Consider the following 16,330-nt stretch of genomic DNA (forward strand, 5'->3'; position numbering starts at 1 on the left):
GAAATAAAAATCTGGCATTTCTGACTCTAAAACTACAAAAGGAAAAGGAAATCTATTTTGAAAGCATCTGAAGTTAAGAAAAAGAAGTTTGCAATTTTATTATTCCCAGAAGAATCGTTTTAGGCTTAATTATTATCTAATAAATACATTGAGAGTTTTAATTCTGCCACATGAGGTAATTTACTTTTTATTTAATCAGGATAACATCAGGCTTCGATCTAGCCCATCATTTTCTAGTCTTCATTATCAGGATGCTGGAAACTATGTCTGCGAAACTGCTCTGCAGGAGGTTGAAGGACTAAAGAAAAGAGAGTCATTGACTCTCATTGTAGAAGGTAATAAAATACTTGGGCACTAACTCAAAGTATTCTTTGAGAATTTTATACCTGGTTTCTTTTATGATCTCAGTTCAACATCTTATTTTAATTATAATGATATTTTAGGCAAACCTCAAATAAAAATGACAAAGAAAACTGATCCCAGTGGACTGTCTAAAACAATAATCTGCCATGTGGAAGGTTTTCCAAAGCCAGCCATTCAATGGACAATCACTGGCAGTGGAAGCGTCATAAACCAAGCAAGTATTTGTCTTCTTGTTGTATGCTGCACTTTGTCCAATGTTTTTTTTTTTTTTTTCTTCACGAATCTACGCTGTAGGTTGGTTTGTTATCACATAAAATTTGCAGTGTATAGGTTGGTTTGTTACCACATAAAATTTGCAGTTCATTCTCAGAGGAAGCTTTTGCTAACTTCTTAATTTTCCCAAAGGAAGAACATGGCTCAAAGAGAAATTTTATCCCAGGGCCATGGAGAAGGGAAGAACCATTGTGTCATGGTCAGTATCTGTTTTTAAAAGAATATAAATTGGATATTACTTCATGATCATTCATTCCTGAAATTTGAGTGATTAAAACATTAAGATATACACTTTTCTGCAAAATAAGCTCATGCATCTCAGTATAACTGGGCTCCAATACTGTGCTCAATTTATGCACGTTAAGGGGTATTTCTTTTTAAAACTATGTCCTCGTATAGGGATGGTGGAGAAGAACAGTTACTGCTTCTGAATGTGTGGTCTGACATGCCTATGCAGTGCTAAGGCCAGAATAAGGCAAGCTACATACATAGTGTCTAGGATGTACCCTTCTGAACAAAAGGGTCATAAACCAGACCTTATTACTTACACCTTTTTATTTTAGTAATAGTAAAGGGTTAAGGATTTATTAACACTACCTGTTATTTTCTCTTACTATTAAGTCTTTGAGCCTCCCCCTAAAAGAAAGATGAGAATCTGGCCTATACTGGAGGGATTCAGAACTGTAATCCCAGTAAATTGCCAATCTGCTTGGGTTGCTGACATACTTGTTAATTCCACTGTTCTCTACAACAGTCTTCATGTCTCCCTCTTCTCAGTATAATCAGTAAAGGCTTCTCAGGAGAACCCAGAGGTACCACTGGATTATTTGAATCTTCTGTGCTTCTTCTCAGATTTTGACCCAGTTGAAATTCGATAAACCATATATAAAGCAAAGAGCTGCAAATTAATTTTAAGTTACAATCTCTACTCTTCCTCTGTCCAGGGAAGTTGGGCCACTGTCACAGCTTATGCCGTGCAGTTTTGCAGTGCAAAGTGGATTTTGGCTCTTTCAACTATAGGTGATGCATATATAGCTGCTTAACTCTAGGTATGGAAAGCCCTCAAAAGAGTGGCACACTTGAAGTGAATGACTCCTGATTTGGTTAAGTGTGATGGGGACACACAGTGAGAAAGCATCTAAGAGGAGGCAAAGAAACTCTGGGGTCCTTAAACTTAGGAAAATGCAGTTTTCTTGATTTGGAATAAAGACTTGAGCCATCTAAATTGCAGACAATGTGCAGATCTGCTTTTAGCATCAAAAATGATTGCTTCTTTTCTACTCAATTGTTTTTGCTCTCTAGTTCAATTTAAGTGATAAGTGCAGCAAAAAAAAGAACCTTTAGGTACTGGTGATACAGACATAGAACACAGAAACATAAGCACACAGTAAATTTTTGATTAATGAAAAGATATGAAGATTTAAAAGACCATCCTAGAAATGAGAAAATGTATTTTGTAGAGTTTAAAGTAACAAAAACAAAGATTCAGCGAGAAAGTCAGATGAAAACTCCTAGTAGGAAGTGAAAAAATAGCAGGTAAATTCACTATGAGGATAAAAATAATAATGCCATCTTTCATTGTCAAGGAGAAAGATTGATTCTGGCCCACTGGGTGATACGTTATTTTTCTTGTTCTAGGTTTGTGCTGATGCATCCATAATCTTTTATTTGTTCCCTCTCAGATTTATGGTGAATCTGTTATTTTACAACTACAAGATGTCTCTGCCCCTCCTCCACCCCCAGCAACTAGAAGATACCCAAAACACGAGACTAGCTCTTGTCCTCAAGGCACTTACCATGTAGTTGAGGAGAAAGCAAACAGTATAGAAAGAGAAAAATGTAGGGAATGAGTTCATAAGTTGACCAAGAAATGAGTGCAAGTACATCATTTGCCTCAACCATGTTGGGTTTAGGAGTCAAATCCTAGGGATGAGATTAAAGTAAATTGTATTTTATATTTGAAGGAATTAAATGCAGTGATTACCCTCATTAACACCTCACAAACATTAGATGGACAGCAATCACTGAAAAATCATCCATCCTCTGTATTTACAACAGAAAACTTCAGAAAAAAATGGTTTCATGTACCCATGAGCAAATTATACATACATACGTACTTTGATATAATGGTTTAAGATAAAGGAATTAATTCCCACAGTGAAGAACAGTGACTAAATTTATAAATAATTAAAGTTACATATTTACTGACAGAAAATTGGTCATTAAATAGTCACCAATTATTTTGAAACAAGTATCATCAGGCCAAAATATTGACCAAACCTGAGATTCTATTTAAAAATAAGAGTTTAACTTAATTATTAGAATTCACAAAAACCCAGAAATTTCATTATGGATTTACTAACCTTTGTAGATATTTGCATACGTGGGTCTTGATCTATGATCTTACATAGCTTTTGAACACCAGAATACCCTACAGAGCCCCACACCTATCCTATTACATTCATTATTACTCTTTCCTATGCTTTTTAATCCATTTGCATTTCTAAACCCATCTTTTTTCTTCTTTTTCCAGACAGAGGAATCTCCTTATATCAATGGCAGGTATTATAGTAAAATTATCATTTCCCCTGAAGAGAATGTTACATTAACTTGCACAGCAGAAAACCAACTGGAGAGAACAGTAAACTCCTTGAATGTCTCTGCTAGTGAGTATTTTATTTCTGGCATTACAAAAGTAAGAAAATTTGAAGTTATTCTTCATTAGTTTAAAATCTTCAATTCCATCTTCCTGTACTGCATTATGGTAAGTTTTATTTATTTATTTTGCATTTGGTATCATCATCATAAAATTATTTTTTCTTTTTTCCTGGTGTCCATTCTTGTACTATCCTTGTCTTGACAGTTAAATCATTTCATGTTTTATGGGTCAGAGGCCTTATCCTGTACAGGAATAGTTCTCAAAAACAACAGAGAACAAAAAATAAGTTTCTCTTATTTAATTCATGCTTTATGTTCAGAGTGGAGGTGATTCAAAGATCATCTTAAAACATTTTTGTGGCAGTTTTAAATTTGGTAAATTTTTAATTCCCTTTGGTCTGTTATTTTGCCTTCTAATCCTTTGTGGTATTTATCCTACCCTTATCAACATAAGGGTACTAGAATGCCACATGTTTAAAGTCATTTAGCAAACTAGCAAGAGTGATTTTAGAATTCATGAATCTAGTTTACAGAATTGTTCCTTTTGTCATATCATATTTGAACTATAGCCAAAAATCAAATAAGCGAAACTATCTCAGAGAATGTGAAAAAATCTGTCGATGTTGAAATCAGGGTAATACATAAATACCAACAACAGCTTCTTCAAAAAACAATTGTCATTTAATGTGAAATTGTCCATAATCTTCAATTTTATAGTTATTCCTATTGCTTTGTCAACCTTAAATCAGGACTGGCCTAGAATGAGGCTCAGTTCTGGACAGGATGCTAACTGACCTGCCAAACTTTCATTCTTCATTCAGCTGGAAACCTGTATATGACATTAGCAGCTAGGACTACACTAGCTGGGAATTAGCAAGAGCTAGGAGAAAATAATCGTCAAAAAATAATGGTCCCTCACAGATTATGACTGGAATAGAAAGGCCTAATGGATTGACAGGAGAAAAGAACCAAACAAATTTAACTCTAAAATAGGAGCATTGACTTCTCAGAATGCAATTCAGTGAGTATTGATTTGTCCCACCTAGAAAGAGAACCTACCCTTTCTTCCTGAACACAAGTTTCTCTTTTTATGTTAACCCATTGAATGTTACGCTTCAGTTTTCTAGGCCTTGCAGTGACTTTATCAACATTTAATACAGTCATTTTCAAATTCAGCGAGCACCTCCTGAGATGCCAATTTAGTATGTATGAAGATAGGTACGGGAATCTGCATTTTATCAAATGTCACTGGCAGTTCTGATACATGCCCATGCACTTTGAAGATTATTTATAAAGTTTAATGTTAGATAATAATTCAGCACAGTGGTAATTCTTAAAATGGACCAAGAGCATGGCACTATCAGAGTCATTTAGAGAGCTTTGCAAGCTTCATATATGTTGCTTCTTAATCTCGGAGGTATCCCCAGTCAGTTTGAACCTCTACTCTTACTACTTTGAGAACATCTGTAGTCCTAAGTCCTTGACACTAGAGAAAGACAATGAATTCTCCTATATCAGGGCAGGAAAGTTGAGAAAAGTTGATAAACACCACACTATAGACTTCCTAGGTGCCAGCTTGTTTCCCTAAAAAAAGAATGACTATTAAAAGGTGGTAGATAGTGGGAAAATCAATATGGATTTCAGATTAATTCTATAGGCCATCAGTTATGAAATTTTCTATGGTAGATTAATATCTTTGCAATTGTAGCTCCTCTCCTTTCCTTAAAACAAGATTAATTTCTTTGTAGCCAAGGTCATACTTTATTAAGTGTGATTTTTTTTTTTTTACTCTTAGTTGCAGAATAGACATTTTATCTTTGAGTATTATTACATCATACTATAATGGTAAAGGTGACTTTCATATATCAACAAATTTTGTTTTTAATTTCATATTAACATTTTTCATTTCAGTAAGTATTCCAGAACACGATGAGGCAGACGAGATAAGTGGTAGGTACTATGCTGCCGACTCTTCTTCCTTAACTATCAGCTCAAGATTTATGAAGTGTCATGGTATAAGTAATTTTCTTAGCTGTCCACAATTTCGACTTGAATTAAAATACCAAATGAGACAAGATAGTAAGAATGCTAAAATTTTACCCTTTAAAAATCACAAGTTTGCATGTTAATTACCGTAGTGAGCTTTAGTCATTTTTAATACAAAGTAGTAGCTAGATTGACTTTCTGAAAATCCTTGGCATTGTCTGTAATTGCATGGACTTTTCTTCTTTTTTGCAGATGAAAACAGAGAGAAGGTGAATGACCAGGCAAAACTCATTGTGGGAATTGTTGTTGGTCTCCTCCTTGCTGCCCTTGTTGCTGGTGTCGTCTACTGGCTGTACATGAAGAAGTCAAAGTGAGTTGTGGAAAAAAGATCTTCATCGTTCATTGAATTTCACTGGGAGAAAATACAATGTACTAATTTTGCTCACTCCAGTTGTGCATATAATTTATACAATAAGGAAGATGTATCCCCCAAATCAGGTTGATTATATATTTTGTTTCAACTAATTTTGACTACTTTGCCCTTGTCAGGGACGTGGCCTGGGATACTGTTTCACACGCACGTGTCTCTTTATTTGTCTCAATCAATAGTCTGAATTCAATTATTTGATTTTTTCAGTGCTTGAGTGAATTTTTTAAAGCCTATACTTCCTAAAGGTCAACCACCATAGACCTTTTGGTTGAGACTGGAGAAGATTAATTAAAAGCACCTAGTACATCTATCTTGTAGGGACTGCCAGGTAGGTCTTTGCAGTGACACGTCTGGCTAGCAATAAAACTGCTACTGAGGTAGGAATATCTTATTGTTATTACTCCCATATTCTGGTTAGTTGACTTTGATCCATATGAGAGTCTATTTCAGAGAAAAACATGTCATTATGTCAACTTGAATTTTTAAAAATGGATTAGTCAAAGTACCAAGACTACTTTAAAAATTCTTTAGAGATGTTAAACATTATTAGTTATATGATATTACAGATAGTATGAACCTTACAAATTATCTAATGTGGTTTATAAGGAAAATTTGATAAACTAATAAAGATTCTTAACATACACACATGCCTTATACTTCTCATCATCTCACTCCCAACCTTAGATTCAGATGCAATTGATAGGAGTGGGGTTCCAGCATTTGCACTTTCAAAAAGTTTCACTGGTGATTCTGTGGCATGCTGCTAGTTTCAAACACAGGTTTTAAACCACCTTATCTTATAAATGAGTAAATTAATTTTTGCAATGGGATGTCTATAGCTAATGGAACTTTGTACTTCATTTTATATTTTCCTTATGTCTGATATGTCCCCTTTAAAAAACATAAGAAAGTTGATTTAAAAGAAAATCAAAAGAAAAATCAGATTTAAATCAGGACCCATGATCTCACCCTGTAAAGATGCCAACTCCAATGAAGTAATATTCAAATGGAGCTGCCATCCAAAGGAGGCAGAAGCTCTGAAATGATGAAGTCACATAGCAGCATGAGCATGCTCTTACAGCACATCTATAAAGTACATACCATTATTATTCGTATTTTACGTTTGAAAAATCTGAGGCAGAGAATGGCTAAATGACTTTCCTAAGGTTACATAGCTTGGAAGGCACAGAATTTTTATTTGATTTAAGGCAGTGATGTTTTAGAATCTTTGTGTTTAATGGGTAGGCCATACTTTATCTCACTGTGCTTTATTTTGTTCCACATAAGGCAAAAACATTTCTCCTGTTGTGTGTTGTCACTGATGTGCATGATGCCCACTCTCACCTTATGGCACAACTGCTCCTCATCTTGGCCTTTCTCTCCTTAGTCTTAAGCAGCCCACACCAATATTTGGTGTACGAGTCAGGATTCTCCAGAGAATCAAACCAGTAGAGGGTGTGTGTGTGTATGTGTGTCTGTGTACAAAGAAAGATTTATTATAAGGAATTGACTGACATGATTATGGAGGCTGAGAAGTACCAAGGTCTGCAGTTCCTGACAGCTTCCTAGCTGGAGACACAGTAGAGTTAATGTGTAGTTCCAGTCTATGTCCAAAAGCCTGAGAACCAGGAAGGTTTAAGTTCCAGTCTGAAACCCAGATGGGCTAAGACCCAGGAAGAACTAATGTTTTCGTCCCAGACTGGAAGCAAGAAAAAAACATTGTACCAACTCAAGTGGTCAGGTAAGGAGAAGTTCCCTCTTACTAAGCCTTTTTGTTCCATTCCTATCTTCATTGATTAAATGAGGCCCACCCACATAGAGGAGGGCAATCTGCTTTACTTAGCCTACTGATTTGACTCAAATGTTAATCTCACCCAGAGGCACCCTCACAAACACAGCCAGAATAATGTTTGACCAAATGTCTGTGTACCACATGACCCAGTGAAGTGGACGTATAAAATTAACTATCACAACTTGATAACAAATACGTTCTTTTTCTCAATGAACATTTTATCTATAAACACTTCACATGGGTTTGTGTTCATGGGATCTATAGAAAAGTTGGAAGACCTGTGCTATGTAAATGAAGGAAAAACAGACAGTTGCCCAGAGGCAACATCCATTTTATAGAAGTTCTCCTATGTGTACAGGTTTCCTGATATTCAAATCTTGTCCTCCCTTTATAATCTGTGATAACTTACTCACAAATCCAACAGCTTGGGTTCTAGGGTGTTTTCATTTTATTATGACTTCTGATTCACTCCACAGTAATTTTATTTCTTAAAATAATGAACATAAAATCTCCTTGTATCTTGAAAATTAGCTGAAAAAAAAAGAAAAAAAACTATAATTCTCTACATTAGGGTCAAATACATGTTAAATTCTTGGAGCACCACCAACATCCAGTATTTCGTCAGACATCATTTGTCCCTCTATGAATAAAATGTGTGTATGTGTTCTTTCCTTTGTTTCCTTTGTTAATTGAAAAGTTCACTAACTCTGACAGAGTTGATATTATTGGCAATCAAAGTAATAAGTTGCAATTCTCATCCAAAGCATCAAGGCTTTTTATTAAGAATGTGTGGAATACTTCAGTTTTGCTAAGTGCTTTGCATTCCTGATTAGTTATTCCTTGCTTGTGCCTTCTGAAATAAGCCAGCATTTTTGGAATACGAATTAGTCTCTTAACCCTTCAAGCTGCTCATTCTGAGTAAATTCAGATTCATAAATAAGATCTTTCAAGTTAAGAATGTCTAAGCCCATTTTTGTGATACGCTAGCAAAGCTGTGAAATTTTAGCAACATTTAGCTAAATTCTTTGCACTGATAATTTTAAAAGTCACTGGAGAGAGATAAGAAAAACAGTCTTTTATTTCTAGTAAAATTTAAGAGTACATTTGCTAATATACCTAGTGGTTATTCAGCCATCATTCACTCGTTATTCCACTAATAGAAGCTACATATTTTATTATAATTTTCAAAAATAGAATATGGAGCAAGAAAGACTTAGCAATAGTGTTCTTTTTCTATTGTGAAATGACATATTCATTTAGGAGTAAGGACTCATGGCTCTTTTGCTGCTTTAATCCATATGACTTCCCAATGGAAATTTTTTGTTTAAAAAAAAAAAAAAACTGAAGATGTTTTGATGACAAGAATAGATGACTCTGATTTTTTTCCATGTATGTAGGGTATTAACTATCAGAGTCAGGAAAAGGCATTAATTAGTCCACCCTATATCTAGTCGTTTAACAGGTGGAAAAGCACTGAAGAACTAGAGATACTTCAGTGGTTACTTTCTACTATGTTTTCCATTTCTCTCCACCCTGTCCTCCAAACATGGTTTTTAGTTCTACCGGAAGATAAATGTTTTTTTTTTTTTTTTTTTTTTTTTCTTTTTTCTTTTTTTTTTTTTTTTATTATACTTTAAGTTCTAGGGTACATGTGCATAACGTGCAGGTTTGTTACATATGTATACTTATGCCATGTTGGTGTGCTGCACCCATCAACTCGTCAGCACCCATCAATTCATCATTTATATCATGTATAACTCCCCAATGCAATCCCTCCCTCCTCCCCCCTCCCCCCTCCCCATGATAGACCCCAGTGTGTGATGTTCCCCTTCCCGAGTCCAAGTGATCTCATTGTTCAGTTCCCACCTATGAGTGAGAACATGCGGTGTTTGGTTTTCTCTTCTTGTGATAGTTTGCTAAGAATGATGGTTTCCAGCTGCATCCATGTCCCTACAAAGGACGCAAACTCATCCTTTTTTATGGCTGCATAGTATTCCATGGTGTATATGTGCCACATTTTCTTAATCCAGTCTGTCACAGATGGACATTTGGGTTGATTCCAAGTCTTTGCTATTGTGAATAGTGCCGCAATAAACATACGTGTGCATGTGTCTTTGTAGTAGACTAATTTATAATCCTTTGGGTATATACCCAGTAGTGGGATGGCTGGGTCATATGGTACATCTAGTTCTAGATCCTTGAGGAATTGCCATACTGTTTTCCATAATGGTTGAACTAGTTTACAATCCCACCAACAGTGTAAAAGTGTTCCTATTTCTCCACATCCTCTCCAACACCTGTTGTTTCCCGACTTCTTAATGATTGCCATTCTAACTGGTGTGAGATGGTATCTCATTGTGGTTTTGATTTGCATTTCTCTGATGGCCAGTGATGATGAGCATTTTTTCATGTGTCTGTTGGCTGTATGAATATCTTCTTTTGAGAAATGTCTGTTCATATCCTTTCCCCACTTTTTGATGGGGTTGTTTGTTTTTTTCTCGTATATTTGTTTGAGTTCTTTGTAGATTCTGGATATTAGCCCTTTGTCAGATGAGTAGGTTGCAAAAATTTTCTCCCATTCTGTAGGTTGCCTGTTCACTCTGATGGTAGTTTCTTTTGCTGTGCAAAAGCTCTTTAGTTTAATTAGATCCCATTTGTCAATTTTGGCTTTTGCTGCCGTTGCTTTTGGTGTTTTAGACATGAAGTCCTTGCCCATGCCTATGTCCTGAATGGTACTACCTAGATTTTCTTCTAGGGTTTTTATGGTATTAGGTCTAACATTTAAGTCTCTAATCCATCTTGAATTAATCTTCGTATAAGGGGTAAGGAAAGGATCCAGTTTCAGCTTTCTACTTATGGCTAGCCAATTTTCCCAGCACCATTTATTAAATAGGGAATCCTTTCCCCATTTCTTGTTTCTCTCAGGTTTGTCAAAGATCAGATGGCTGTAGATGTGCGGTATTATTTCTGAGGACTCTGTTCTGTTCCATTGGTCTATATCTCTGTTTTGGTACCAGTACCATGCTGTTTTGGTTACTGTAGCCTTGTAGTATAGTTTGAAGTCAGGTAGCGTGACGCCTCCAGCTTTGTCCTTTTGACTTAGGATTGTCTTGGCAATGCGGGCTCTTTTTTGGTTCCATATGAACTTTAAAGCAGTTTTTTCCAATTCTGTGAAGAAACTCATTGGTAGCTTGATGGGGATGGCATTGAATCTATAAATAACCTTGGGCAGTATGGCCATTTTCACGATATTGATTCTTCCTATCCATGAGCATGGTATGTTCTTCCATTTGTTTGTGTCCTCTTTGATTTCACTGAGCAGTGGTTTGTAGTTCTCCTTGAAGAGGTCCTTTACATCCCTTGTAAGCTGGATTCCTAGGTATTTTATTCTCTTTGAAGCAATTGTGAATGGAAGTTCATTCCTGATTTGGCTCTCTGCTTGTCTGTTGCTGGTGTATAAGAATGCTTGTGATTTTTGCACATTAATTTTGTATCCTGAGACTTTGCTGAAGTTGCTTATCAGCTTAAGGAGATTTTGGGCTGAGACGATGGGGTTTTCTAAATATACAATCATGTCATCTGCAAACAGGGACAATTTGACTTCTTCTTTTCCTAACTGGATACCCTTGATTTCTTTCTCTTGCCTGATTGCCCTAGCCAGAACTTCCAACACTATGTTGAATAGGAGTGGTGAGAGAGGGCATCCCTGTCTTGTGCCAGTTTTCAAAGGGAATTAGATAAATGTTACTATTTAAGATCTATTCCTGTCTTGCATATCTCATAGTACAAGAACTAATGAAAAATCAAAAGAGCTGAAGTTAAAGGAAAAATGTAAAGGCAGAGTGATGTAGACACAAACTTTTTCACAAATACATTAAGACTGTAATCTCCAGGTTAGTTGTGTTTAAGAGACTCTGACCTCCATATTTCCTATAACTAAACTGGACACAAGTGTTAAGCAAACATTTGTAATCTCAAAATAGTCATTGTGTAAATCTTGGAAACTTACTGAGAGATTTACCATTTGCAACTATGGAACTCAAGACTATTTTCATGAAAATTAGCGTGTAATATATAAATAATCTGGAAATCTAAAAGTCAGAAATACCCTTTGTTAGTTCTGCCTTATACGATGCTTTATTATTCCAGTACTCTCTTGGAAGAAAACAGAGACAATCCTAAATTGGCTGAAGGGCTAAAGAGGACTTGCCTACAACGCTGAAACCTCAATAAGCAATGTTATGTTAACATTGTTAATTAAGCCTTTCTAGAATCCTTCCTGTTGGTGTCTCTTAATATATGGAACACGATCTTGCAAGAAAGTTGATTTTAACTGAATTTTATTTCCCAGTCAATACTCAGCTAAAAGCAAATATATGTTCTCATAAGGGAAGAGGGACTCATCACTGAATAAATTGAAAAGATAGTGCTGCTGGAGGACCACTTACAGCACATTTTAAGTAACTTTTCTCATTTATCACTACATGAGAAACTACTCTTTTTCTTTTTTTTTTTTTTTTTTTTTTTGGTATTGTTCACTGAAATCCTCAACAATTTAATGATGTACATACCATTAACCCCATTTTGTAGTATCTAAGTCTCAGTGGGGTTAACCTGCTCAAGATATCATAAGTAGTATCTTATTGTAAATTCCATATAGTATTTTCAAATCTATTTTTCTCCCTTACCAGGACTTTTTTGGAATTAAAATTTTAGCTCTGACTTTGATTGGCTGCTGGCATTTAATTGGTACTATGGGGGAAAGGGCATGATCTTAAGGGCAGGGCTGACACAGCCTGTCTCTCTCCACTTGTATGAGAAGTCAGACTAATCCAAACATTGACTTCTCTCTCTTGCTCTACCCATGACCTGGCAGGCTGCCAGAAGGGAGAAAAGAATATACCTCACTATCTTATCAAACCATAAATAATAGAGGGGACTTGACAGGAAATAATGTGGAAATGCCGGAGTCTCCATCTAGTCAATCATAGGGTCACTGGCCACTCACAGAGCAGCACCATCCATGGCCCTCTCCTCTTCTGCTGCGTGTGACCTGACAGTTTCCTCAAGGAAGAAAGAGCTTGCATCAAAATATAATGTGTTCCTATTTCAAAATGTCCTCTCTATATATTCATTTCATTTTATTTTTATAGAAAAGATCACACTTATTTTAAATACATTTTCCAAAGGTGAAGGAACAAAAACATCCCGTTCTCTGGCATGAGCCAAGCTGTATGTGTCCCATCATCTGCCCTAAAGAAACATTTTGAGCTGTGATGCTGAGTGCATGCAGGTGGCATCCTGTTTTCATGCATATTCAGTATAGTTGCATTTATTTTGATCCCCCAGCCTTTTACCTAATGGCTGTCATATTCACTATTGACCAAGATGGAAAAGCCATTTTTTCTGTTTTCACTGAAGACACAAGCATTCCCTATTTCTTTGTAGAGTCTTAGAAATTCTAAAGATATAAAATTGTAGTGAGGAGTTTCTTTGTAGAGTCTTAGAAATTCTAAAGCTATAAAATTGTAAGTTGTAGCAATAAGAGCAACTATTTATTCTTCTCTATTTCCTTCTTCAATCAAGAAATTGCTGACAACTCTCAGTGGGGATTAGTGTCCTGCTCTCCTCCTCTAGTTTGTCATTAAACTTGACCCAAGGGGAGACTCCTTCTACTGAGCTGTGACCAAAGAAGGGGAAAAAATAACCATACTCCTGGGCATGACCCTAAATACCTGCACAGGTGTCAATGGCCAGTTTGCCAGAAGTGGTAACTCTACACTGCCAAGATGCCAGTCCTAAATACCAACAGCTCTGGTACCTTCTGTGGTGTGAGGCAGGCATGCTCATGGAAAACACTCCTCTAACTATCAAAATATAAGGATTCCTTACACCCCGTCTAAGAGAGTTTTCAATTTGTTACACAAACTGAAAGCCTGCTTGGAAAACCTAAAATCTCATGTACTCTTTTACGTGTGAATCATTTTAACTGAGTATTGCTTTGGTTTTCTAAATATAAAATTCTATTATAGCATTTTATTGAACTTTTCCAAATGATACCAACCAGATTGTGATTTACTGGTTGCACCTACCACTGTCATCCCCCTTCACTTTTCCTGCCTCCTCCATTCTCTCACTGTACCATTGTTCAATTAAAGGTATACTTAGGGGATACCCACAAAGCAGTCCCCTACCCCTTTTGAGATCTCAAAACAAGTATAGAATATCGGGAAAATCTCACCAAGAAAGGTTTTAAATCTTCTGAAAATTTATTTGAAAGTGACTTTAGCCCTTTGAAGGCACTGCACTTAAGGGAATTTCACAAAATGAGGAGTTGAGACCTAGATTTAAATTCTCTTCTGCTACTCAGTAGCTTTATGGCCTTGGCCATTAGCTCCCTGACTCACCTTCAGTTTGGTGAGGCCCTGCATGTCACCTGCCAGCTGCTTTCACATACACTATCACATTTATCCTCACACCAGCTCTGCGAGGAAATCCTGTTGTTTTCCCTATTTATAGATGAACAAGCATGCTTAAGAGGAGGGATTGTCTAAGATCTTGGAGCTCAGACTTAACACATGAGGATAAAAACCCAGGCTTGCAGACCCCAAGGCTAAGAACCCTCTCTGCCTTGAAGCTTAGACTAAAGAATCACCTTTAGTGCTTCTTCGCACGGTAACTTACTATGATCCTGTAATTTAAATTTTCTCTCATATTTAAGGTTGTTAAAAAGAGGTACCAATGAGAAAAATTTTAAATAACCATCATAATGTACATTTTATAAATTATAAAATATAAAGGTATATATACCGTATATATACATATATATTTTAAAGCCAGCCAGGTTATGGTTTTTTGTTATGCTATTATAACAAAATACTATAAACTGGGTGGCTTTAAAGAAAACAAAAACAGAAATTTATTTCTCACAGTTCTGGAGACCGGGAATTTCAAGATCAAGGCACCAGCAGATCTAGTGTCTGGTAAGGGCCTACTTTCTAGCTCATAGAGGTGACTTCTTGCTGTAACTTCACATGATGGCAGGAGGCAAGAGAGTTCTCCAATGTCCCTTTTATGAGGGCACTAATCTCATTCATAAGGGCTCCACCTTTATAGTTTAATCATGTGATGGTCATGTCATCTATTTCAGGGGAACACAAACATTTAGTATATAGCAGTGACTACTACTCCTGTCAAGATATAGAGCATTCCATCACCCCAGAAAGTTCCATTAGACTGCTTTTTTGTCCAACCCCATCATTCCTGTCTCCTTAGGAAACCACTGTGCTAGTTGTTAAGATCAGAGGTTGCTTGCCTAATCTTGAACTTCATACAAATGGAATTATAGAGAAGGCACTCTTTTATATTGGGCTTCTTCCCCTTAACATGTTTTTGAGATTATTCATGTTGTTACATATATTAGTGGCTTCTTTTTTTATATTGCTGATAGTGTTTAACCGTTAGAATATGCCACATCTTTAAAATCCATTCTCTTCTTGGACGTCTGGATAGTTTCCAGGTTGGGCTTCTCTGAATAGTATGGCTAAAATAAACATTTTTATACAAGTGGTTTTTTTTTTTTTTTGGCCATATGTTTCTGTTCTCTTGGGTAAAAACCTAGGAGTGGAATTGCTTGATCTTCCGGCAGACATTTGTTTATGAGAAACTACCATGCAGATTTCCAAAATAGTCATCCTGCTTACAACTCCCACCAGTCGCATATGAGAGTTTAAAGTTCCTTCGCATTCCTGCCTAAATCTGGTGTTATTCTGTTGAATTTTAGCCATTCTAGGAGGTGTGAATTAATAAATAGTTTTGGTTTTAGCTTGCATTTCCTTGAGATCTAATAATTTTAAGCTCATAAATGTATTAGTTATCTTATATCTTCCTTTGTGAAGTGACAATTCAAATCTTGTGCCTATGATTTTATTGATATTTGTCTTTCTGTAATTGATTTGTAAGAATTCTTAACATATTTTGTATTAAAATCCTTTGACATATATAGATATATTTGAACATTTTTTCCTAGTCTGTAGCCTGGTTTTCCTGTACTTAATGCTATCTTTTGATAAGCAGAAATTATTCCTTTTGATGAAGAACAGCATATCAATTTTTCCTATTATGTTAGTGCTTTTTGTGTCTACTATATGAAATCTTTGCTCATCCCAAAGTGGCAAAGGTATTTTCCTATGTTATTTCCTAGAAACTTTTAAACTTTGACATTTAAGGGTATGATCTATCTAAAATTTGGTGTCTAGTGTGAGATAAAGGTGGGATTTTGTTTGGTTTTTGGTTGTGCTATATCTATTTATCAAGCCATTCCAGCACTTTGTCAAAAGGACTTTCTTTCAGTCTTAACACATTTGTCAAAACTTAACTTACCATAATAGTAGGAGGCTTTCCACTGTGATAATCTTCTGGTTGTTTCAGAGATCTTATTTCTTTACGTGTTCATATAAATTTTAGCAACTTGCAAATTTCTGTGCCACAAAAAAAATTTTGTGGCATTAGCACTGCTTTAAATATACAAACAAATTTGGGTAGATTTGATAACCTAAAAATATTTGGTCTTCAAATCCATGATCATATATCTCTTCATTTACTTGGCTCTTTTCAATTTTCTCTTAGTAATATTTCAAATTTTAAATGTAGATACTTGATATGTCCTTAAAAGTTTATTCCTGTATGTTTATATGTTTTGCAGCTATTATAAATGCAATTAATTTTGTAATGTTTCATTTTTCCTACTAGTATGTGAAAATGTGATTACTTTTTTATGTTGAAATGTATACTACCATCTTACTAAATTACCTTGTTAGTAGTTATAT

The 16,330-nt window shown here is 35.7% G+C and overlaps 1 protein-coding gene across 2 annotated transcripts in view; it reads left to right on the forward strand.

Annotated features, from left to right (window-relative positions):
• Nucleotides 1-16,330, forward strand: part of ALCAM (activated leukocyte cell adhesion molecule) — a 213,081-nt gene that overhangs the window by 180,324 nt on the left and 16,427 nt on the right. The window contains exons 10-14 of one of the 2 annotated variants that reach the window (XM_030940482.1): nt 200-335; nt 444-577; nt 3,170-3,302; nt 5,206-5,244; nt 5,533-5,650. In XM_030940482.1, coding sequence (XP_030796342.1) covers nt 200-335; nt 444-577; nt 3,170-3,302; nt 5,206-5,244; nt 5,533-5,650 — 560 coding nt within the window. The remainder of the gene's footprint in view (nt 1-199; nt 336-443; nt 578-3,169; nt 3,303-5,205; nt 5,245-5,532; nt 5,651-16,330) is intronic. The other variant, XM_030940492.1, reaches the window with a different exon arrangement.

This window comes from Rhinopithecus roxellana, chromosome 1 (assembly GCF_007565055.1).
Source record: "Rhinopithecus roxellana isolate Shanxi Qingling chromosome 1, ASM756505v1, whole genome shotgun sequence".
NCBI lineage: Eukaryota > Metazoa > Chordata > Mammalia > Primates > Cercopithecidae > Rhinopithecus > Rhinopithecus roxellana.